The sequence below is a fragment of the Dryobates pubescens genome, chromosome 23 (genome assembly GCF_014839835.1).
Source record: "Dryobates pubescens isolate bDryPub1 chromosome 23, bDryPub1.pri, whole genome shotgun sequence".
Lineage (NCBI taxonomy): Eukaryota > Metazoa > Chordata > Aves > Piciformes > Picidae > Dryobates > Dryobates pubescens.
The window spans coordinates 3,575,733-3,601,888 of record NC_071634.1 but is presented as its reverse complement, the minus strand read 5'-3'; the positions used below and the strand labels follow the sequence as shown (position 1 = coordinate 3,601,888).

General features: G+C 46.4%; 1 protein-coding gene across 2 annotated transcripts in view; it reads left to right on the top strand.

Moving 5' to 3' along the window:
• The window catches only part of CTNNA2 (catenin alpha 2), a 698,580-nt gene that overhangs the window by 611,661 nt on the left and 60,763 nt on the right, over window positions 1-26,156 (top strand). For both annotated transcript variants that reach the window (XM_054172387.1, XM_054172388.1), the window contains one exon: window positions 23,073-23,224. In XM_054172387.1, coding sequence (XP_054028362.1) covers window positions 23,073-23,224 — 152 coding nt within the window. The remainder of the gene's footprint in view (window positions 1-23,072; window positions 23,225-26,156) is intronic.

Below are 26,156 nucleotides of genomic sequence, written 5' to 3'. Positions count from 1 at the left end.
TAACTTTCACAGACTCTTTCCTGTGAGCTGCAGAGAGATATTTGGGGGGGAGAAATCAGAAATAAGTAACATAACAGAACCATAGAAATCTCAGGGTTGGACGGGACCTCAAGGATCAGCCAGTTCCAAGCCCCCTACCATCGGCAAGGACACCTCACACTAGATCAGGTTGCCCAGAGCCACATCCAGCCTGACCTTAAAAACCTCCATGGATGAGGCTTCTACTGTTGGATGATAGGCTGGACTTGATGATCTTGATCTTCCAACCTGGTTTAGTCTATCCTATCCTATCCTATCCTATCCTATCCTATCCTATCCTATCCTATCCTATCCTATCCTATCCTATCCTATCCTATCCTATCCTATCCTATCCTATCCTATCCTTCCTTGGAAGGCCAGGACACTTTACAATATGATAATGCAGTCATGGAATAGGTTATCAGGGGAAATTGTGTAGTCTCCATCGGTGGGAAAGGTCCAGCACTGATTGGTATCTGACTCTGTGGAACAGGCAGATCAACCAGGTGACCTCTCAAGATGTCTTCTGTTTTCCCTGGCTAATTTATCACAGCATCACAGTACATTAGAGGTTGGAAGGGACCTCAAGAGATCATCAAGTCCAACCCCCCAGCCAAAGCAGGATCACTTAAGGTAGTCTGCACAGGAATGCATCCAGGTGGGTTTGGAAAGTCTCCAAAGAAGGAGACTCCACAACCTCTCTGGGCAGCCTGTTCCAGTGCTCTGTCACCCTCACTGTAAAGAAGTTTCTCCTCATGTTGAATCATAGAATTAATAAGGTTGGAAAAGACCTCAGAGATCATCAAGTCCAACCTATCACCCAACACCTCATGACCAACTAAACCATGGCACCAAGTGCCACATCCAATCCCCTCCTATCCTCTTCTACTCCTATCCTCTTCTACTCCTATCCTCTTCTACTCCTATCCTCTTCTACTCCTATCCTCTTCTACTCCTATCCTCTTCTACTTCTGTTCTGTTCTGTTCTACTCTATTCTATCCTATCCTATCCTAATCTATTCTTACTCTATTCTATCCTATTCTAACTTCAATCTGTGGATTTTCAGGCTGTTTACAAAGGCATTGATTAGTATTTCTCTGTGATAGTTGATCTTACAAAAAGAAGAAGGAGGAAAAAAAAAAGAGATAGAATTTACTGACTCATTTTGTCACCCTAGGATGAAGTGGTGAAAATGGTATTTCGAGCACTCAACACCGTTCTTTGCCCTGCCTGTACTCAGCCTTCTCCTCCAGAACTGCTCCCTGCGTAGACATCCCTGTAGCTATGGATATAGAGATATGGTGTCTATGAATACAGACATATATTTATACATTCCCTCTATCATCACCTTGAGATGCTGGGCAGGTTTTTCAAACACTCAGGAGCGCTGAGGGTGATTTTATTTAGAGCCAGGCGGCACCCACAAAGGAACACATCCAAATACCGGTGCGAAACTCAGAGATGTCGTTTTCCTCTCTTTCCTCCCTATTTTTAACTGAACCTTTACATATTTTAAAGCTGAAGTGCTTTGGAAAGCTGAAAACCCCACAATTAGTGAAATGACAAAGGAAAGCAAATAAGCACATTACATTTCTAATCATGTTTTACTCTCCGCTCAGGAAAGGAATATCTCCGTTAAGCCTCTTTTTTCCCCCCAGGGTTTTCATATTGCTTTGTGGCAATTGGGTTAGATCCACAGACCAAGCAGAGAGTGCAGAAATATGGATCCACTCTTTTGGAAAGAGAAACACCTTGCTAATATGTTCTTGTGGCTGGATTTTTGTTGTTCATTTTTGTGTGTTGGTTTGTGAGGTTTTCTTCAGCAGCAGGGATGGGGACAAAAATCTTTAAGGAAAGTGCCATTAGGAGGTTCTGTGAACTTGAAACTATGCAAACCTTACTTCAGTAACTTCTTTCATCTCCAAGTTTTGTTTGTTTCTTGTTTTAATTTACAGCCTTTGGAATGTATGGGATGGGTTGTTTTATGTGAGGGTTTTTTTAGTGTTTTAGTGCTTTCTTGCCTGTGCTTGACTAACCCCCTGCCTTTATAGCCCAGTACTTGGTAGAGGCTCGATTCTTCTCTCTGACAGCAGGATTCAGCAGTGACATATTGGTTATTGTCCTTTTAAAATTGGATACTTTTATTTTCCTTTAAAAGCCAAATAAAAACTTGACTCTCACTTGCTGACTTTCTAATAAATCAAAGATGAAAACTATAAAACTGCAGAGCCTACAGGGCTTGCTGGGAGCAAACACAAACCTGATAGATTTTAGTGGATGCTAATTGTGTGCAGGAGCAAACCAGAGCTTCAAAGCTTCATTTTTGTTGGTTGCTTTTGGGGGAATTGTGAAGTTTTGCCCATATCACAGAGACCTCGAGGATCATCGAGTCCAACCTGTCACCACAGACCTCATGACCTCATGGCACCAAGTGCCACATCCAATCCCCTCTTGAACATCTCCAGGGATGGGGACTCCACCACCTCCCTGAGCAGCATATTCCAATGATGAATAACTCTCTCAGTGAAGAACTTCCTCCTCACCTCCAGCCTAAACCTCCCCTGGCACAGCTTGAGACTGTCCCCCCTTGTTCTGGTGCTGGTTGCCTGGGAGAAGAGACCAACCCCTTCCTGGCTACAACCACCTTTCAGGTAGTTGTAGACAGCAAGAAGGTCTCCCCTGAGCCTCCTTTTCTCCAGGCTAAGCAACCCCAGCTCCCTCAGCCTCTCCTCGTAGGGCTTGTGCTCAAAGCCTCTCCCCAGCCTTGTTGCCCTTCTCTGGACACAACCACAGACCTCATGACTAGACATATCTTGAGCTTGGTTTACTGAAGTGACTCCCCCAAGGACTCCCTGGGGGTAGCCTCAGCCATGGGCATCAGGCATCTCCACACTGGGACAGGGATGCCTTCAGGCCAGGCTGGGATGTCAGCTCACAGGTGGGAGTCAGGATCAGGCCCCCTGAGGGAAACCAGGGCCAGACACAGCCCAGGGATTGGCAGGCAGGGCCATCCTCATGGCTGCTATTAAATGCTGTCTTGGTATTCAGCATTTGTAGAGAACTGTGAAATTATCCTGCTACAGATGGTCCGTGAAAGAAACGGGAAGGGGAGAAGGGTGGAAAAGAGAGGGGAAAGAAAAGGTTAAAGGCAAAGAAAAATTCAACAAGCAAGGGAGGAGTGTAAGAGAAAAAAGAGAGCACAGTTTCTGTTTGCACATGGAGATCTCGTGCTCAGCACCCTGTCCTTGCAATGACTGAAGCCACCTGAGAGTGTCCCACAGCCATTAGTAAGGAAGCCTGCTCAGCAATTGCTTGAGCAGCTGTAACAATGGAGGAAAGGATGAGGTTCTGAGTGGGTAAAAAGAATTGTTCATAGAAAGAAACCAAGTAAGGAGCCAGGACATGGAATGCTATTTTTCAGGATTTCTGAGATGCAGGGAGGAGAAAGAGCTGTGACATTCTTTAAAGGTCAGAGGGGTGAATTTAGATTGGAAAAATCAGAGTAGACTTTGCAGGGTTATAATGAAGGCGGGGGTGGGGATGGAAGTTGAGGGAGAAAAATCAGAGCAAATAGGACCAGAGATGCCTGGGAAAGGCTCTGAAAACTGTCTGGTTTATACATATATGTGTTTATATGTCTGCATCAAAAGCAGTGTGACCAGCAGAGCAAGGGAGCAGCCCTGGCAAGACCCCACCTGCAGCACTGCTTGCAGTTCTGGTGCCCCCAACAAAATAAGGACATGGAACTGTTGGAGCAGGTCCAGAGGAGGAGGGTCACAAAGATGATCAGAGGGCTGGAGAAACTCTTCTGTGGGGACAGGATGAGAGAGCTGGAGCTGTTCAGCCCAGGGAAAAGAGGGCTTCAGGAAGAACTTGGAGCAGCCTCCCAGTACCTGAAGGGGGCTACAGGAGAGCCAGGGAGGGAGTTTTGACAAGAGCTTGGAGAAATAGGATGAGGAGCAAGGGCTTTGAGCTGGAAGAGGGGAAATTGAGACTGGAGATGAGGAAGAAATTCTTCCCACTGAGGGTGGTGAGACACTGGAACAGGTTGTCCAGGGAGGCTGTGGATGTCCCCTTCCTTGGAGGTGTTCAAGGCCAGGCTGGATGAGGCCTTGAGCAATCTGGGCTAGCGGGAGGTGTCCCTGCCCATGGTGTCAGGGTTGGAACTAGATGATCTCGAAGGTCCCTTCCAACCCCAACCATTCCATGATTCTATGCTTTTATGTTTGTATTTTTTCCCCTTCAGTTTGCATTGGGATATCTGGAAAGAGCAAGTACTGTAGCACTGGAGTTACTCACTCCTGTGAAGAACACTGGAAATTTAAAATCCTCTGGTTCAGACCAGAAATTCGAGGTTTAGGTTTTGTCTTTGCAGCCTCATTTTTAAGTAGGTCACTCTCTGACTTCTGTTTTGACTCAAATTTTTCATTTTGTTTTTATCAGAATGGACTGAAGTTGAAAAATCAGCACTCCTGGTAATTCAGCAGTAAGCCTGTGAGAGTTTTATCAGTGTGAGTAGGACAAACTTTAAAGATGTTTATCACTAGGAAAAGGCAGCTCGATGATATTATCAAAGCTAATACTAAAATGTGGTAAAGATGGATTTTTTTTTTCTCAGCAGTGATGTGAAAGGAAACCAAATGCAGAAGCAGGAAGACGAATTTAAGCATAGCTGTAGTCAAAAATATCAAACCTGGGGGGAGAGCTAAAAAGATGGCAAAACGGAGACTATTGAAAAAATAAACGATGCTAAATTCATGTTTCATGGGAGTTCCAGGCTCTTAGAGTTGTTCAGTTAGAGGGGAGAAGGGCTCTGCAGAGGGACCTCGACCCACTGGACAGATGGGCAGAGGCCAACAGGATGGCATTCAACAAGTCCAAGTGCCAGGGGCTGCACTTTGGCCACAGCAACCCCAGGCAGAGCTACAGGCTGGGGTCAGAGTGGCTGAGAGCTCCCAAACAGAGAGGGACCTGGGGGTGCTGATTGACAGCTGCCTAAACATGAGCCAGCAGTGTGGCCAGGTGGCCAAGAAGGCCAATGGCATCCTGGCCTGCATTAGGAATAGTGTGGCCAGGGAAGTCATTTTGCCCTGTACTCAGCACTGGTTAGGTCACACCTTGAGTATTGTGTCCAGTTCTGGGCTCCTCAATTTAAGAAGGACATTGAGACACTTGAAGGTGTCCAGAGAAGGGCAACAAGGCTGGGGAGAGGCCTTGAGCACAGCCCTGTGAGGAGAGGCTGAGGGAGCTGGGGTTGTTTAGCCTGGAGAAGAGGAGGCTCAGGGGTGACCTCATTGCTCTCTACAGCTACCTGAAAGGTGGTTGTAGACAGGAAGGGATTGGTCTCTTCTCCCAGGCAACCAGCACCAGAACAAGAGAACACAGTCTCAAGCTGTGCCAGGGGAAGTTTAGGCTGGAGGTGGGGAGAAAGTTCTTCACTGAGAGAGTCATTCGCCATTGGAATGTGCTGCCCAGGGAGGTGGTGGAGTCCCCATCCCTGGAGGTGTTCAAGAGGGGATTGGATGTGGCACTTGGTGCCATGGTTTGGTTATGAGGTCTGTGGTGACAGGTTGGACTCGATGATCTTTGAGGTCTCTTCCAACCTTGGTGATACTGTGATACTGTGAAGTTATGGGTAGAATCATCCTGAGAAGATCAGATCATTTTTGCAGGGGGGTTGATGAAATGATGCCTTTTATCCTGCAAAGCACAGTAGCATTTTCTTCAAAGTTTTGCTAAGCTGCAATCCAGAGGTCGAGATATCGCCAACTGAAAGCGCTTCATGCATTATTAAAACAAAAGTGCTGTACAAAAGGAGCAGAGAATGCCCAAAACTGTGTTCCATTAGCATTTGGCTTGATCCAAAGAGTTTTTAAACTGAGGAGGTAGTGTTCAATATGCAGAGGAGTACAGTAAGAAATCCTGTAAAGTATCTTCTAAAACAATTAAACGAGACACCTCGGAGATGAATAAATCACCCTGGTGTCTCAAAAGCTTAAATACTATTTCTTTTTCTCTCCACTTTTAAGGTTTAAAAATAAAGCAGTGCTGAAGGAGAATGTAATGTAATTGATTTAGATTTTTAAAGGCTTTTCATAAAGTCCTGTGCACGCAGCTGCAAGGCAAATGTGTAACCACGGAGGGAAAGTTAAGGCCTTTGATGGATTAAGAGCTGGTTAGAAGGCACAAGCAAAGCACAAATAAATGACCATTTCACAGCAGGCAGAAAGATAAATCCTGTGATGCTTCAGGGATCAGCACTGTGATGGTTGCTGATGCATTAATTAACAGGTGAAGAGGCAAAGGCAAAATCTGCCGAAAGGAAAACGCTGGCTTGGCTGGTGGGAGCAGGGGAGTTTCTTTATCACAAAGACAATACTAGAAGATTATTTGACTTAATTTCTCTAGGTAGATGGAATAATTTAAGTTCCACTTTCATAATGTAAGTTCCACTATCTACCCTGACAGCAAGGCACTGAGCTAATTTGTCCTCTCAGAAAAAATATGGTGTCATTATGGGCAGCTGGGCAAAAGCACCCACCCCTTCCATGCCCAGCACTCCTCACATCAGAATGTGAGATCTCAGCCTGTACCGTAAGGAGGAGGTTGACTTCAGTGTCCCAGATAGTTGTTTCAGCTCTGATCTCTACAACCTAAAGACCTTCCAGAAATGGATGAAGGTCAACTGGCACCAGAACAAGAGGACACAGTCTCAAGCTGCACCAGAGAAGGTTTAGGCTGGATGTTAGAAAGAAATTCTTCATAGAGAGAGTGATTGCCCATTGGAATGGGCTGCCTGGGGGGGTGGTGGAGTCGCCATCACTGGAGGCGTTTAGGAGGAGACTTGATGTGGTTGCTTGGTGCCATGGTTTAGTTGATTAGATGGTGTTGGATGATAGGTTGGACACGATGATCTTGAAGGTCTCTTCCAACCTGGTCTATTCTATTCTATTCTATTCTATTCTATTCTATTCTATTCTATTCTATTCTATTCTATTCTACTCTACTCTACTCTACTCTACTCTACTCTACTCTATTCTATTGTACTCTATTCTACTCTACTCTATTCTATTGTACTCTATTCTGCTCTACTCTATTCTATTTGGATGAAAAATTGAAGAAATGTGGAGGTTTGGAGGCAAATTAACTCCAGGAGAGTTTAAAAAAAGGCAAAAAAGGCTAGGATTGTATAATTTGGATGTGCCAGACAGCTGAGATAAAGAGTATTAGGTTAATATAAAACCAATGCCCATTTTCATAAACCACTGCTGCTTAAGCTCCTGTTTGATTTATTTGTGTTTTTCTCAGAAACCTTCTCTTCTGATGTGCCTTTTTGGTTTTGTTTTTTTTTGATGTAAAGGAGGAGGATGGTTCTGGAGGTAGAAAAAAAATTGTCAAGTGTAGAAAACAGGGGAAAAAAAATGCAGTGAATATTGACTAGCTCCAGCAGAGTATGTGTGAATTGTCCAATGATCTTTCAAAGTAGAGGCAGTGGCATTCCTTGCAGCCCCTTGCCTACACACACCTACCTACAGACATACACCAACTCGTAACTCCAGCCAGGAGGTGTGTTTTGCTTGAGTTACATAAGCCATTTCGTGTCCAGCAGCAGGCTACTGTGTTCTTGAGGGGGATTTTGGAGGAGCTGCAGCTAGCTTTTATTTGAAATATTAACCTGAAGGGACTCCCATTTTGTAGTAATGTTGTGGGGGAGCTCACTGCATGTGGTCTTTATTTACATAAGTAGGCAGGAGAAGAAGTGAGTCTGAAGTTGATGAGATGCAAAAGTCCCCTCAGCTGTAACTTGTTCTTCTTTGTGCACTTTGTGATGCACAGCAATGGCACAAGGGGCAATGGTTTGCAGTTAGGGCCAGGGTAGATTTAGAGTTGTTCAGGCTGGATGTCAGGAGGAAGTTCTTCACTGAGGAATTTCTTCACTGTGAGAGTGGTGAAGCCCTGGAATGGGTTGTCCAGGGAGGTGGTTGAGGCCCCATCCCTGGAGGTGTTGAAGCCCAGGCTGGATGAGGCTCCGGCCAGCCTGATCTAGTGTGGGGTGTCCCTGCTTGTGGCAGGGCAGTTGGAACTAGATGATCCTTGTGGTCCTTTCCAACCTTGAGTGAGAGTGGACATTAGAAGGAAGCTCTTTACTATGAAGGTGGGGGAACCCTGGAACAGGTTGTGCAGAGTGGTGGTGTAGGCCCCATTCCTGGAGGTGTTCAAGGTCAGGCTTGATGGGGCTCTGATCAGCCTGATCTGTTTGGGGATGTCCCTACTTACTGCAGGGAGGGTTGGACTAGATGCCCTTTAAAAGTCTCTTTCAACACAATGCACTCTGTGATTGCCTCCCCTGCTGACCACGAGGCAGCTCCCTGCACACACTGCTTTCCTTGGCTCTCCCCTGACAGAATGCATCAGGTTGGAAGGGGCCCTCAAAGGTCATCTTGTCCAGCTTGCAGTCAGCAGGGACATCTCCAACTAGATCAGGTTGCCCAGGGCCCCATCAAGTTTGATTCTGATTGTGTCTAGAGATAGGGCCTCAACCACCTCCATGGGCAATCTGTTCCAGTATTTCACCAACCTCATTGTGAAGAACTTCCTCCTGATGTCCAACCTAAACCTGCCCTGCTCCAGTTTCAAACCATGCTCTTGGCATGGTTTGAAACCACATGCTCTTGGCAATGGTCCCTCCCCAGCCTTCTTGTAGCTCCCCTTCAGATACTGAAATGCTGCTCTAAGGACTCCCTGGAGCCTTCTCTTCTCCGGGCTGATCAGCCCCAACTCTTTCAGCCTATCCTCATAGCAGAGATGTTCCAGCCTTCTGATGACCTTCTTGGTCTTCTATGGACCTGCTTCAGCAGATCCACATCCTCTTGAGCTGGGGAAAATGCTAGAGGGTGTGTGGATTCATTTTCTTACATCTATCCTTTAACTGTTTCAGTAGGAGAAAAGTGAATCAGTAAATGGGAAAAGAAGTTGTGCATAGGGTAGTGATGTTTTGTCCTTTTCTGGGCCATACCACTGAAACCAGCATGCTGCAAATTCTGCCCTGATTTTACTTTTCCTCTTTCCTGGGTGCCCTTTCTCTGGTTTCATATCCAGAACTGAGGAGGATTCCTTTTTTTACTGGTGAGTATTTAGCTGCAGCAGAAGTCGGTGGCTGGTTCTCTGAGCACAGAGTAGCGACCACTCTGAAAACCCAATCTGGTGACTGAAAACATGACTCTAATTCTGTATAATTTCTCCATCTATGACATCCAAAATGTTATTAATGTATGGATGTGTGTGCATGATGTGTCCATGCCCAGGCTGTGCTGCAAAGGCATTCAGATGGAAGCACGTGTCAGCCCAAACAGCGGAACATTTACATCCAATCTGCTTCTTAGAAAACCACTTGGTCTAATGCTGTCCCATTAGGTAACCAGGGGCAAGGAAGCTGGTGAAGTGTCTAGAGCACAAATCTTCTGAGGAGCAACTGAGGGAAGTGGGGTTGTGTAGTCTGGAGGAAAGGAGGCTGAAGGGAGACCTTTTCGCTCTCTGTATCTCCCTGAAAGGAAGTTGAAGCCAGGTAGTGGTTGGTCTCATTTCCCAAGGAACAAGCAACAGGACAAGAGGAAATGGCCCCAAGTTGCACCAGGGAAGGTTTAGTCTAGACACAAAGAACAATTTCTTCCCTGAAAGGTTTGTCAGTCCCTGACACAGGCTGCCCAGGGCAGCGGTGGAGTCCCCATCCCTGGAGATACGTAGATGTGCTGCTTAGGGACATGGTTTAGTGGTGGACTTGCCAGTGCTGGGTTGAGTTGGACTGCATGATCCTAAAGGTCTTTTCCAAACCAAACAATTCTGATTCTATGCTTTTCTGATACATTGCTTAATATTTCAATAGAGATGTATAAATCTTTTTCCTTTTTTAATTAGCAATACAGTGACTGAAACGTTGTAAATGATGATGTGATATGAGACTAGGGCTTAAAAGAAAACATTTCATGAACCATTTAGAATCTTCTGATAAGGAAAGTGCAGTTCTTCTAGAAACAGACTTTGACAAACATTTCAGGGCAAAATAAGGTGTCATGTTTCATTCCTCATTCATCTTCAAACTAAATTGAGGTGCTGTGCCATCTTTGACAGAGTGTGACAGCTATCCCATGGGAACTATTTTCTTAACTACCTGTTTAAAGTACTTAAACCTCCCAGCAGACTGCATTCTCTCCTCAGTTAAAGAAATTAATGGAGTAGTTAAAAAGAAATTGTATCCTGAACTCTGACATTGTTAAGCCAGAGCTTTGTGAATTTCATAGAATCATAGAATGGTCCAGGCTGGAAGGAACCTCCAAAGGTCATCTAGTCCAACCTCCTCATGGAGTAAAACCTTTTAAATCTCCCTAATGGCTGAGCTTTTTTTCCTAACAGAGCATCTTTGTTGTTGATGCAGTAGGTCATTCATGGATTTCTTTCCTTGGTTTGTAAAGCATTGGACCAGGCTGCTTAGGGAAATTGTGGAATCACCATCCCTGAAGGGGTGTGAAAGCCATGCAGATGTGGTGTTTAGAGGTGGACTTGGCAGCACCGGGTTAACAGCTGGAATTGATGATCATGGGATCACAGGATGTTAGGGATTGGGACCTTCGAAGAACATGAAGTCCAACACCCCCTGCCAGAGCAGGACCATAGAATCCAGATGGGCCTTGAAAGTCTCCAGTGGAGGATACTCCACAGTCTCCCTGGGTAGCCTGTTCTAGTGCTCTGTGACCCTCCCAGTGAAGAAGTTCCTCTCCACATTGAGGTAGAACCTTCTGTACTGTAGTTTATATCCATTACCTCTTGTCCTATTACAGGGAGCAATGGAGAAGAGCCTGTCCCCTCTTGATGAGCCTAAAGATCTCTTCCAACCAAAATGATTCTGTGGTCCTGTGATTCTGTGCTCTGTCCTTCCTCTCTATTCAGTAGGCAGTGGTCTGTCAGAATTTGATTCAGTTGAACTTGATCTTTTGTAAAGTAGTGGGTGTGATTGTCCAGTGGAAACATCTATTGCACTGCATTTGGTATAGGGAAACATGGATTTCTGAGTTTGAACTGCATCAAGTAGGATGAAACCAGGCCAACTCTCCTACTTCCTATTGGTACCACTAAGAATTACAAGATCTTGCACCTGGAGATGCCTTGGCCTTTATTACTTATTTTGTCTTAATTATCCCTTTTTAGATTTCTGAACACTCATATCTACTTGAGATTGTGAGAAATTCAAGGTTCTAAATCAAAAGGCCATAAAAGTGCATTAAATTAGCTAGGCATGCCTTTAATGTTGCATATTCATCAGAGAATGGTCCAGGCTAGAAGGGACCTCCAAAGCTCATCCAGTCCAACCTCCCTGCAGCCAGCAGGGACATCATCAACTAGATCAGGTTGCCCAGGGCATTGTCGATCCTCACCTTGAGTATCTCCACGAATGGGACCTCAACCACCTCCCTGGGCAACCTGTTCCAGTGTACCACCACCCTCATAGTGAAGAACTTCTTCCTGATATCAAATCTAAATCTGCCCTTCTCTAGTTTGAAGCCATTGTCCCTTGGCCTGTCCCTGCAGGGCTTTGCAAACAGTCTCTCTCCAGCCTTCCTGTAGCCTCCTTCAGGTACTGGCAGGCTGCTACTAGGTCTCCCCTGAGCCACCTCTTCTCCAGGCTGAACACCCCCAGCTCCCTCAGCCTGTCCCCATGGCAGAGATGCGTCAACTCCCTAATCATTTTTGTGGCCCTGATGCTATGAACAACACCCAGACTGGTTTGACCTTTTTTATCTCGATGATTTTGTGATTGTAACCCAACTTTTCCCTGCCTGTCAGTGATCTCCTTCCTGCCTCGCTGCACAAAGTTTGCAGCCACATTTCTGAGTGCAAACACAGCAGTACAAACTACCATGGGGAATTTATTTTTAGGCAGTAGATAGGGAATTTATTTTTAGGCAATAAAAACTTGATATTTTTTAATATGTAGAAGGTATCATAGAATCATAGAATCAGTCAGGGTTGGAAGGGACCACAAGGATCATCTAGTTCCAATCCCCCCTGCCACGGGCAGGGACACCTCACAGTAGATCAGCCTGGCCAGAGCCTCATCCAGCCTGGGCTTAAACACCTCCAGGGATGGGGCCTCAACCACCTCCCTATGATATGGGTATGGTAGGAGCAGAACAAGAAAAGCTTTGGGGAAAGTTTTTGTCTGTGTAGAGCAGAGTGGCTCCCATGAAAATGCAGGTTGTATCAAGGTACAAACTCAGCCATGGTGATGTTCTGGTTTTATGCTGAGAGTAAAAGAAAATAAATCAATAGGTGAAATGGAAGTAATCTTAACTTTGTTGTGTTGCAGTTATTCTCCAGTAGCCATTCAACTTAGCTATTTTTTTTCTTCTGGCAGTGATCTCACTTTCAGTGCCATTGAAAACTCATCTACAGAAAGGCTTTGAAATCTTTATTTGTTAGGATGACAAAGTCAGTAAATCAGAAGGGTTGCTATTAACTTGGGACCTGATTCTGCCACCATTATGCAGGCACCTAATAATTCATGCTGTTAGACCAAGAGATGTTAATGGATGGAATTTTTCAGTCCAAGTGTGTGCAGCTGTTTTCAAACTCAGCTCAAACCAAGAAACTGTTATTTAATTTCCCCCCACAAAGAATTGGTGTGCTTCTGAAGCTGAAATTCATAGCCAGTCTCTCCACACCTAATAAATGAATCATGATCTATCTGAACAGAATAGAATAGAATAGACCAGGCTGGAAGAGACTTTCAAGATCATCGTGTCCAACCTGTCATCCAACACAACCTAATCAACTAACCCATGGCACCAAGCACCCTATCAAGTTTCCTCCTGAACACCTCCAATGATGGTGACTCCACCACCTCCCTGGGCAGCACATTCCAATGGGCAATCACTCTCTCTGTGTAAAACTTCCTCCTAACCTCCAGCCTAAACCTCCCCTGGTGCAGCCTGAGACTGTGCCCTCTTGTTCTGGTGCTGGTTGCCTGGGAGAAAGGACCAACCTCTGCCTGTCTACAACCCTCCCTTGAGGTAGTTGTAGAGAGCAAGAAGGTCACCCCTGAGTCTCCTCTTCTCCAGGCTAAGCAACCCCAGCTCCCTCAGCCTCTCCTCACAGGGCTGTGTTCCAAGCCCCTCACCAACTTTGTTGCCCTTCTCTGGACACCTTCCAGCAAGTCAACCTCCTTCCTAAACTGAGGGGCCCAGAACTGGACACAGGACTCAAGGTGTGGCCTAACCAGTGCAGTGTACAGGGGCAGAATGACCTCCCTGCTTCTGCTGGCCACACTGCTCCTGATGCAGGCCAGGATGCCATTGGCCCTCCTGGCTGCCTGGACACACTGCTGGCTCATGTTCAGCCTACCATCAACCAGCACCCCCAGGTCCCTTTCTGCCTGGCTGCTCTCCAGCCACTCTGACCCCAGCCTGTAGCACTGCATGGGGTTGCTGTGGCCAGTGTGATACATTTACAAGTCTCATCTCCAGGTACAGATTTTCAGCCTTTGCCTGATTTTCTTGTAGCTCTTTCACTTTCAGCATAAAAATATATTTTTTTAGAGTAAGTTTCAGAGAAGAAAGACTGGAGGCTTTGTGGGTGCAGCTGAGGTAGATATTTCCTCATACATCATTGTCCTGGAGCTCTTGGAGTGTGACCCAGCAACCTTAACTGGGGAATAATATAGTTCTTAACTGAATTTCCAGAAACTTTACTGCATTAAGTGACAACATATGCTTAGGGAAGCTGCAAGTAATAGCATCTTATTAGTTTAAGATGTTTCTTTCCTGCTTGTCTAATCAGAAATGAGCACTGATGTAAAACTGCAATCACCAAGCAAGCAATTTATAACACAATTTGATATCTATTTCCATTTCCAAGCAACAGATAATGTTGGTGAATAATGATGTAAATTAAGGATCAAAATTGTTGAAAGAGGCTTTCACACCCAATGTAATATGTGTGGTCAAGAATGAGTTCCACATATTCACCAAAACAAATAAAAAGTAGCTTTTTATCTCCTCCCCATGGCCTGATGCTTATCAAGCTCTGCCTGCTGCTTCTAGAATTGTCAGAGTCGGAAGGGACCTCAAGGATCATCCAGTTCCAGCCCCCTGCCATGCGCAGGGACACCTCACACTACAAGATATGAGCCACATCTACTACCTCACACTACAAGAGGTACAGAGCCATATCCAGCCTGGCCTTCAAAACCTCCAGGGATGAGGCTTCCACCACCTCCCTGGGCAACCTGTGCCAGTGTCTTGCCACCTTCATGGGGAAGAACATCTTCCTAACATCCAATCTCACCACTTCTAGTTTTGCTTCATTCCCCCCTGTCCTATCATTACCTGACACCCTGGAACAGGCTGCCCAGAGGGGCTGTGGAGTCTCCATCTCTGAAGTCTTTCCATCTCTGAAGTCTTTCCATCTCTGAAGTCTTTCCATCTCTGAAGTCTTTCCATCTCTGAAGTCTTTCCATCTCTGAAGTCTTTCCATCCCTGTCTGGATGTGTTCCTGTGTGACCTGTGCTGGATTCTATGGTCCTGATCTCACTGAAGGATTGGACTCGAAGATCTCTGGAGGTCCCTTCTGACCCCTAATATCCTGTGAATGTATGTCTGGGTGCAACCACACATTACAGGGTTATCTGAAAACCCATTTTCACATCATTCTTGCACACAGATGACACATATCTCAGTTGTCAGGTCCATAAGTAATGGGCAGAGCACCCCAGCTAGGTCCTCACTGAGCAGCTCAGTATTGTCTCTCAGGTCTTTTTTTCATGTGTTGTGACAATCCTGGGTTGACCTTAGCCATGTTTTACAAGAGCATCCCATTGCTAGACACATTGCCAGACTCCATTTGGCATATCTGTCTGCTTTGACAGTGTATCCCAGCTAATTATTCCTTCAGATGTTTTATCTCAAGAGTTCCAGGCCAACCTTTATAGTAATTTAATTTGCATTTCCTTTGTTTTCCTTCTACGAGTATCATGTGTGGCCATGTCAGAAATCTTACCTAAGTCAAGCTGTATCATATCTGCTGCCTCCCCCAACCCACTGTCAGCTGCCCTGTCAAGGAAGGTTAATACAGCCTCTTCTGACAAATCTGTTGCCTGTCCAACACCTGCTCATTATTTACAAGATAATGAAACAGTAATTGCTTTACATCATGTTTCATTTTCTTTCCTGGTACTGAAATGAAGCTGAATATCCTATAATTCTTCCTTCTTCTCTTCTCCTGTGTAAATTGATTCATGCTTTTGCTGCTGCTTCTGGATCCCTGGAACTTTCCCTGTGATTGGTTTTCAAAGGTGGTTCAGGAATTGCCTTGATTATTCCCTTAACAACTGCAGGCTACATTTATATAGCTCTGTTTACAGGAAGATGTCTTGAATAGATTCCTTATGTTTAGGTAGCAAAGTGGTGACACCTCATTTATCAACAGTTCTGGCTCACTGGAGAGGTCCCAGATGACTGGAAGCTGGCTGATGTGATGCCCATCCACAAGAAGGGCCAGATGGAGGGACAGACTTGTCAGCCTCATCTCAGTGCCAGGCAAGAATATGGAACAGATCATCTTGAGTGCAGTCACACAGCACCTACAGGGTGGCCAAGGGATCAGGCCCAGCCAGCATGGATTTAGGAGGGGCAGGTCCTGCCTCACCAACCTGATATTCTGTGATCAGGTGACTGGTGGATGTGGATGTAGTCTACCTGGACTTCAGCAAGGCCTTTGACACCATCCCCCACAGCAAACTCCTGGCCAAGCTGTCAGCCCCTGGCTTGGACACCAGCGCTCTGAGATGGATCAAGAACTGGCTGGAGGGCCAAGACCAGAGAGTGGTGGTGCATGGTGCGACATCCAGCTGGCAGCCAGTCACTAGTGGTGTCCCCCAGGGATCAGTGCTGGGCCCCATCCTGTTCAATATCTTTACTGATGATCTGAATGAGAGGATTGAGTCCATCAGCAGCAGATTTGCAGATGACACCAAGTTAGGAGCGGGTGTTGATCTCTTGGAGGGTAGGAGGGCCCTGCAGAGTGACCTTGCCAGGCTGGACAGATGGGCAGAGGCCAATGGGATGAGATTTAATAAGGCTAAGTGCCATGTTCTACACTTTGGACACAACAGCCCCAAGCAGTTCTACAGGCTGGGGACAGAGTGGCTGGAGAGTAGCCAGGCAGAAAGGGACCTGGAGGTACTGGTTGACAGTAGCTGAACATGAGCCAGCAGTGTGCCCAGGTGTCCAAGAAGGCCAATGGCATCCTGGCCTGCATCAAGAATATTTGGCCAGCAGGAGCAACATTGCTTAGGCCACACCTTGAGTGCTGTGTCCAGTTCTGGGCCCCTCAATTCATGAGATGTTGAGGTACTGGAACGTGTCCAGAGAAGCGCGATGAAACTGGGGAGGGGTCTGGAGCACAGCCCTGTGAGGAGAGGCTGAGGGAGCTGGGGTTGCTTAGCCTGGAGAAGAGGAGGCTCAGGGCAGACCTTATTGCTGTCTACAACTACCTGAAGGGAGGCTGTAGCCAGGTAGGGCTTGGTCTCTTCTCCCAGGCAACAAGCAACAGAACAAGGGGACACAGTCTCAAGCTGTGCCAGGGGAAGTTTAGGTTTGATCTTAGAAAGAAGTTCTTCACAGAGAGAGAGATTGGCCATTGGAATGTGCTGCCCAGGGATGTGGTGGAGTTGTCATCCCTGGAGGTGTTGAAGAAAAGCCTGGATGTGGCACTTAGTGCCATGGTCTAGTTGATTGGATAGGGCTGGGTGATAGGTTGGAATGGATGCTTTTGTAGGTCTCCTCCAACCTGTTTGATTCTGTGATTCTCTGACCTTAGAGCTGCATTTCAATATCTGAAGGGGACCTACAGGCAGGCTGGGGAGGGGCAGTTTCCAAGGGGGTGTGGTGAAAGGATGAGGGGCAATTTGAAACTACAGCAGGGTAGATTTAAGATCAACATCAGGAGGAAGTTCTTCGCAATGAGAGCGGTGAAATGCTCGAGCAGGTTGTCCATTCAAGGTCAAACCTGATGAGGCCCTGCACAACCTGACCTAGTTGGAGGTGTCCCTGCTCACTGCAGGGGGTTTGGACAAGATGACCTTTGAGGGTCCTTTCCAACCCAATACATTCTGTGATTAGCTCTAAACTGCCCTTTTCTAATTCAATGCCAGTTGCACTTACTATTAATCACATTAAAGACCTGATTGCCTCTGCTCTTGAGGATGTTCTAGACATAAATTTAAGGATCCCAACTATAAGAGGGATTTTTGTTTTCCCTTTTGCATGTCTGCCTTTGCCTGTTTGACCTGTCTGGTCTGAAATAGTTTTTATTTTTCAGTTTATTCTTTACATTTCCTTGGGTTTTTAATGGTTGGGTTTTGATTTTCAGGCTGAAGGCTTCCTTATGCAATCCTCTTAGTCTCTTACTACGCTTTCAAGTGTCCCATTAATTAAGATAACTTCATATATGCATTTATTAATGCTCTTGCCAGATCTTCCAGCTCTCTCACACTCCCTAATTGAAATGTTTCCTCTCTGCCTAGCAATGGTTTATTAATATTTACTTTTTTTATTCAGTCTGTTGTTGCTGCCACTTTTCCCTGTTTTCTCCAATATATCCCAAGCACTTAATGCAAGTATTGAACATTTTCTGTGTGAAAGATACAATTCTGTTCTTTCGTGGCTGTTCGTGCTGTGTATACCCCTGTGTGTATATACATAGGCAGAATGAACATAGAATGGCATAGGTTGGAGGAGAGTTCAGAGATCATCCAGCCCAACATTCCTGCCATGGGCAGGGACACCTCTCTACCAGACTTGGCTGCTGAAGGCCTCATCCACCCTGGCCTTAAACACCTCCAGGGAGAGGAGGCATCCACAACCTGCTTGGGCAACCTATTCCAGAGTCTAACCACCCTTGTACTGAACTTCTTACTAAGATCTACCCCAAACCTACTCTTCCTCAGCATCAAACCATTTCCCCTTCTCTTGTCCCTAGACATCCTTATGAAAAGTCCCTCTGCAGCCTTCCTGTAGGATCCCTTCAGCTATTGGAGGGCAGCTTTAAGGTCCTCCTGGAGTATTCTTTTCTTCAGGCTGAACAATCCCAGCTCCCTCAGCCTATCCTCACAGCAGAGGTGCTCCTCCAGCCCTTGGATCATCTTTGTGGCCCTCCCCTGGATGCACTCCAGCAAAAACCTCTGTGTCTGTCGTCTGCTGGGGACACCAGAACTGGACACACTATTAGAGGTGAGGTCTCATCAGAGCAGAGTCAAGGGGCAGAATCCCCTCTCTTGCCCTGCTGGCCACACACCTCTTGATGCAGTGCAGCACAGGGCTGCCTTCTATGCTGTATGAGGGCACTGCTGGCTCATGATGAGCTTCTCATCAATCAACACCCCCAAGACTCTTTCTTCAGAGCCACTCTCAACCCGCTCTGCACCCTGCCTGGATTTGTGCCCAGGACTGGCCTGACCCAGATGCAGGACATTGCACTTTGACTTGTTGCACCTCATGCAGTTCCCACTAGCCTACTTCCCAAAGGTTTTTGTATTTATAGGTATTTCTATTTATGTTCCTTTAAGGGAAGGAATAGTCCTTTAGGCATAAGAATCCTTTAAGGGAATTAATGTATCTATTTGACATCCAGTGAGTAATACTTAAATGCCTGCAACAGAAAAACTGATCTTGTGGTTACTGCCACATGTTCTTCAAAATGTAAATTAGCCTTGAATCATGGCTTTGTTGTGCTTTTTTACTTTAAATCAGATAGTAAGATGCATAACACTTAGTTTTAATTATGAGTCAAATGTGTATAAGGACATTCACTCAAGAAAAAAGTCTGGTTTCTTGGCATAGTGAAAGCTTGCTTCATAGGAAAGATTGTCACTGCTCGTGATGAAAATGACACACAGTTCCCCTTTGTATTCAGAAGTCAGCATCAGGCTTCCAAAAAGTCTATTAAAAGTAGGTGTAGGGAAAAGATGATAAAGAAAGATAGTATTGTAACAACAACAACAAAAAGATAGGAATCAGCTTTTCTTGCTCCTCCAGCTACAGTGTTGGAATGGAATGGAATGGAATAGAATGGAATGGAATGGAATAGAATAGAATAGAATAAACCAGGTTGGAAGAGACCTTCAAGATCATCGTGTCCAACCCCTCAAGCAATCCAACTCACCTAAAAAACTAACCCATGGCACCAAGCACCCCATCAAGTCTTCTCCTGAACACCTCCAATGATGGTGACTCCACCACCTCCCCAGGCAGCCCATTCCAATGGGCAATCACTCTCTCTGTATAGAACTTCTTCCTAACATCCAGCCTAAACCTCCCCTGGCGCAGCCTGAGACTGTGTCCTCTTGTTCTGGTGCTGGCTGCCTGGGAGAAGAGACCAACCTCTGCCTGTCTACAACCTCCCTTAAGGTAGTTGTAGAGAGCAAGAAGGTCACCCTTGAGCCTCCTCTTCTCCAGGCTAAGCAACCCCAGCTCCCTCAGCCTCTCCTCACAGGGCTGTGTTCCAAACCCCTCCCCAGCTTTGTTGCCCTTCTCTGGACACCTTCCAGCAAGTCAACCTCCTTCCTAAACTGAGGGGCCCAGAACTGGGCACAGTATTCGAGGTGTGGCCTAACCAGTGCAGTGTACTATTTCTACTGGCCACACTGTTCCTGATGCAGGCCAGGATGCCCTTGGCCCTCTTGGCTGCCTGGGCACACTGCAGGCTCATGTTCAGCCTACCATCAACCACTTTCCCCAGGTCCCTCTCTGTCTGGCTGCTCTCAGCCACTCTGATCCCAGCCTGTAGCACTGCCTGGGGTTATTGTGGCCAATGTGCAGAACCTGGCACTTGGATGTGTTCAATCTCCTGCCCTTGGCCTCTGCCCATCTGTCCAGCCTGGTGAGGTCCCTCTGCAAAGCCTCTCTACCCTCCAGCAGCCTGTTGTACAGGGAGGTGGTGGAGTCACCATCCCTGGAGGTGTTCAAAGAACATGTGGACATAGCAGCACTTTGGGACATGGTTTATTGGCCATGGTGGTGTTAAGGTTGATGATTGGACTCAATGATCTTAGAGGTCTTTTGCAACTGAAACACTTTGATGATCCTGTGATTCTATGATTTAGATCTGTAGATGCTAGAAGGCAGCAAATAACAACAATAATGTGGAAGCAATTAGAATCATGGCTATCTGGAAGTCTTAAGCTTGATCTGGGTTCCTTAATTTTAGCAAAATGAATTCCAATGGATTTGGTATCCAGTTTTGTATTGAAGCACCAATTTGTCCTGCAGTATGTTAGGGTGATTATATTTAGGACAACAAGAAATGTCCTCAAGTTGCAACAGGGAAGAATTCTGTTGGATATTAGGAGAAAACTCTTTACTGAAAGGGTTCTCAACCACTGGCACAGGCTGCCCAGGGAGGTGGTTGAATCCCCATCCCTGGAGATGTTTCAAAGAGGCAGAGATGTGGTGGTGAAGAACAGGGGGTTTAGCACCAGCCTTGGTAGAGGTAGAGAATGGTTGGGGTGGATGATCTTAAAGGTCTTTTCCAACTGAAATGATCCTCTGATTCTATATGAGAGCCCAGGCATCCAATATTAATGTTAAAAATATTCAAGTGTGGGAGAAACTAAGTACAGGAGCATAGGTGGCTTATGATTACTGGACCTGACCTTGTTCTTGTTTGTAGAGTTTGGGTTTAAACCAAGCTGGGGGCAGGAGTTGATCTGCTGGAGGGTAGAGAGGCTCTGCAGAGGGACCTCGACAGGCTGGGCAGATGGGCAGAGGCCAACGGCATGAGATTGAACACATCCAAGTGCCAGGTTCTGCACATTGGCCACAACAACCCCAGGCAGAGCTACAGGCTGGGGTCAAAGTGGCTGGAGAGCAGCCAGGTGGAAAGGGACCTGGGGGTGCTGGTTGATGGTAGGCTGAACATGAGCCTGCAGTGTGCCCAGGCAGCCAGGTGGGCCAATGGCATCCTGGCCTGCATCAGGAACAGTGTGGCCAGCAGGGCCCCTGTACACTGCACTGGTTAGGCCACACCTTGAGTACTGGTATCCAGTTCTGGGCCCCTCAGTTTAGGAAGGAGGTTGACTTGCTGGAGCGTGTCCAGAGAAGGGCAACAAGGTTGGTGAGGGGCTTGGAGAGACTGAGGGAGCTGGGGTTGCTTAGCCTGGAGAGGAGGAGACTCAGGGGTGACCTTATTGCTCTCTACAACTACCTGAAGGGGGGTTGTAGTCAGGCAGAGGTTGGTCTCTTCTCCCAGGCAACCAGTACCAGAACAAGAGGACACAGTCTCAGGCTGCGTCATGGGAGGTTTATGCTGGAGGTTAGGAGGAAGTTTTACACAGAGAGAGAGATTGCCCATTGGAATGGGCTGCCCGAGGAGGTGGTGGTGTTGCCGTTGCTAGGGGTGTTCAGGAGGAGACTTGATAGGGTGCTTGGTGCCATGGGTTAGTTGATTAGGTGGTGTTGGATGATAGGTTGGATGTGATGCTCTTGAAGGTCTCTTCCAACCTGGTTTATTCTAGTCTAGTCTAGTCTAGTCTAGTTTAGTCTCTTAAGCTGTCAGAGGACTGATTTGGGGAACATCTATCTTTCACCAAATGCAATGTGCAGAAAGTGGTTATAGCTTCAAAGGAATCCTGTAGAAAATTTTTACATCAAGGAATGCCTTTATTTACATATCAGACATTTATATTTACAAATAATTGCCTTAAGAGATAGAGATTTGAAAAGCTCATACAACCCACAGCTTATAATATCCTTAGCTATTATCTTCTGTGATTCTCTGGCTGGTTTTTTTCTGGTATATACATGCTGATAGTGAAGAAACACAATGTTTAATAATATGCCCTTGCAAAAAGTGTTTGTATTATTATTATTAGATATGAGGTAGGCTGCAGTTAATTATCTAAATTAGGCAGGTATCTAAATTACCCCAGGTATCAGTACAGGTTGAGCACTGACCTGTTGGAGAGCAGTGAAGGGGAAAAGGACCTGGGGGTCCTGGTGGATGGGAGGTTGACCATGAGCCAGCAATGTGCACTTGTGGCCAAGAAGGCCAAGGTCATCCTGGGGTGCATTAGAAAGGCTTTGGTTAGTAGGTCCAGAGAGGTTCTCTTCCCCCTCTACTCTGCCCTGGTGAAGCCACATCTGGAATTTCATATCCAGTTTTGGCCCCCTCACTTCAAGAAGGACCTCAGGGAACTTGAAAGAGTCGAGCACAGAGCCACAAAGATGATGAAGAGAGCAAAACATCTTCCTTACAAGAAGAGCCTGAGGGAGCTGAAGGCTCTTCTCTTTAGCTTAGAGAAGAGAAGCCTAAGAGGTGACCTCATTCATGTTGATAAAGATGTGCAGGGTAAGTGCCCAGAGGCTGAAGCCAGGCTCTGCTCACTGATGCCCAAGGACAGCACAAGGGGCAGTGGTGGAAGCTGAGGCAGAGGAAGTTCCATGGAAACAGGAGGAAAAAAATGTTTACAATGAGGTTGACAGAACCCTGGCACAGGCTGCCCAGGGAGGTTGTGGAGTCTCCTTCTCTGGAGATATTCAAGACCTGCCTGGATGTGTTCCTGTGGGATCTGCTCTAGGTGATCCAGCTGTGGCAGGGGGTTGGACTGGGTGAGCTTTTGAGGTCCCTTCCAGCCCCTGGCATTCTGTGATTTTGTTTTGATCATTTGGTATAAACATGTACTGTGTTCACTCCTAGTTTTCAATGTACTTTACTGATAGCTCAGATATCTTGTGGGTCTTTGAAAAGCTAGGAAATCACACTTTTAAAAGCCAGATTTTCATTCTTTGTGGAGCAGCTGGAGGAGAGAATATGAAGATCCTGCTGTCAGAGCACACGCCAGGGCTCTGCGTGCACAGAGCTGGTACAAACCCATGCCGCCGCTCTTGAAATTGTAACCCCAGTATGTGCCATGTCTACTGGAAAGCTTTTATGCCCAGGGGCAGGGGGAAAAACGTTGATGAAAGAAGGTTTCTAATCCTGCTGCCTTTCATTTTGTTTAATCTAGTTATGCCACGTTTTGCTGAACAAGTTGAAGTTGCCATCGAAGCTTTGAGCGCCAACGTCCCGCAGCCCTTTGAAGAGAATGAGTTCATAGATGCCTCCCGCCTGGTTTATGATGGAGTTCGTGACATCAGGAAAGCTGTCCTGATGATAAGGGTATGTAAGGCACCTGGGATAGAAAAGTTGGGACTTGGAGGGATGCGTATTGGATGAGAGGAATGTAAAACCAGCTTGGAATCAGCTTCATTTCACAATAAGGCAGAAAAAGCTTCACGCGGCAACCGGCACGAAATAAAACCGTGCGCAGCAAAAAACTCATCTGTGAGGAAAGAGCTGAGGGTGTTCTAGGAGATGAACCACGATTAATTTGTTCATCACCTAGAAGATTTGATCACAACTGACAACAGATGCAAACATTGTTAGTGCTTCAGTAGTAATAGCATTAATTTGCTCAGATCTTCAGCGATTGAAGATGAGTGTTGGTGGGTTTTTTTTTTCCCTGATGCAAATGTGCAGCCTAGGAGATGAGACAGGCCTGGGTAAAATCTAAATGAACAAATAATTTTGCTGCCTGGATTTCTGCAGGGATGGGTTTGGCTGTTTACTGAGGGAAAGCATGTGTCATTTCAGTGCTGACTAACCAGTGGCTTCAATTTGCTCAGGCATTGTTTGAAACGCAACCCCACAAATAAATGAAACTCCCAGCAGAACAAGGTCATTGTTGTAAGAGTAGATGTGTCTCTTGCTTTGCAGTATAGTCAGCAAAGAGATTTTAAAAACCAAACACTTTCTGGGCATTCTGGGCTGCCAGACATTAAAAAAAGAGAGAGAGAGAGTCCAATGACTGGAAGCTGAAAGTCACCAAATTCATACTAGAAATAAAATACATATTTCATAGTATCATAGTATCAGTCAGGGTTGGAAGGGACCACAAGGATCATCTAGTTCCAACCCCCCTGCCATGGGCAGGGACACCCCACACTAGATCAGCCTGGCCAGAGCCTCATCCTGCCTGGGCTTAAACACCTCCAGGGACAGGGCCTCAACCACCTCCCCAGACAACCCATTCCAGGGCTTCACCACTCTCCTGGGGAAGAACTTCCTCCTCACCTCCAGCCTGAATCTCCCCACCTCCAGCTTCATTCCATTCCCCCTAGTCCTATCACTACCTGAGATCCTGAGAAGTCCCTCCCCAGCCTTCTTGGAGACCTCTTCAGATACTGGAAGGCCACAATGAGGTCACCTCGGAGCCTTCTCTTCTCCAGACTGAACAGCCCCAACTCCTTCAGTCTGTCCTCAAAGGAGAGGTGCTCCAGCCCTCTGCTAGTCCTCATGGCCCTTCTCTGGACACCTTCCAGCACTAATAGGGGCTCCAGAACTGGAGGCAGTACTCCAGGTGGGGTCTCAGCAGAGCTGAGTAGAGGGGGAGAATCCCCTCCCTTGCCCTGCTGGCCACACTTCTCTTGCTGCAGCCCAGGATCTGATTGGCTTTCCAGGCTGCAAGTGCGCACTGAATTAGTTGAATGAAGTAAAGAATGTTCTCAATGTGGAGTAGAGATACTGTATTTGAAAGAGAAGCAGTCCTGGAGAGTCTTAGGGCCTGTGCTGTGGTGCACAGAGTGAAAGTTATGAAGATGGTCAATCTTCCTGCTGAAATCAATGACTTCATCAAATCTGGCAGCTTTGAAAGTTCCTCCAGCTCCTCCTGCCACTGGTGGTTGTCAGAGTTTTGTTTGGAAGCTGTCTCCAATCTCAAATCACAGAGTCACAGAATGGTAGAGGTTGGAAGGGACCACTGAAGACCATCTTGTCCACCCCCACTGCTAGAGCACAATTAGCCAGAGTAAAGCACTCAGGAACAAGCCCAGGTGGGTTTGGAATGACTCCACAGCCTCTCTGAGAAGCCTATTCCAGTTCTCTGCACACTCAAAGCTGTATTTCCTACATCTGTGTGACCACAGGTTCGGGTGTCTCAAGACTGATTCAGTCCTTCTGTATTCCAGCTCAGACAAATTAAGTTCCAGACTTTGTTGTCTTGGAAACTAGGTTTTAAATGCCAAGCTCTTGTCGTGCACAGAAACTAAAGTTGCTGAGGTATGTTTAGAAGGCCCTGCTAAGAGTAAAGATCTCCAAGTCAAGGTACTTCAGTAATTGTATATTTTTATTCCTTTGTGGCTAAAAAAAAAGGAGATCCTATTATGGGCTGCATCTCCAAGAGATGAAATGAAACAAAGCAGCAGGGCAAGAGTGAGAAGAATCGGATGCTTTTGCAAGAGCAGCACATAGTCGACTGCAACTCCTCATCTCAATGAAAAATGCAGCTAGTTTTGGAAGACAAAGAGGGTGTTACCTCACCAGGCTTGAAAACCTGAAGAGAGCCTGAAAGCTGATTTTAAATTAGATCTCCCGTGCACAGATAAGAAACACTGAGATTTCTTATGCTTGAAGGACAGCATCAACAGCTGCATTGACTGGTCCTTTTGGTTTGCAGGAGTGTGGCCGGCAGGAGTAGGGGAGCGATAGTGCCCCTGTACTCAGCCACACCTTGAGTACTGGGTTCACTTTTGGACCTCTCAATCCAAGAAGGACATTAAAATGCTGGAGCGGGTCCAGAGAAGGGCAACAAAGCTGATGAAGGGTCTAGAGAACATCTGGTGAGGAGCACCTGAGGGAAATGGGGTTGCTCAGTCCACAGAAGAGGAGGCTGAGAGGATACCTTCTGGCTCTCTAGAGCTGCCTGAAAGGAGGTTGGAGCCAGGTGGGGGTTGGTCACTTTTCCCTAGTAACAAGTGCTAGGAGGAGAGGAAATGCCCTCAAATTGCACCAGGGGAGGTTTAGGTTGGATATTAGAAGAAAATTCTTGACCAAAAGGGTTCCCAAACACTGGAACAGGCAGCCCATGGTGTTTAAATCCCCATCCCTGGAGGTGTTTAAATCCCCATCCCTGGAGGTGTTTAAATCCCCCTCCCTGGAGGTCCCCTCGGGTAGCTGGGCAGTTAAAGGCAATTGGACAGCAAGACCAATGGGCATTATTGTGATGGATACCAATCTTTTTTAAGAATTTTTTTTCTTGTGGCAGTAGAGAAAC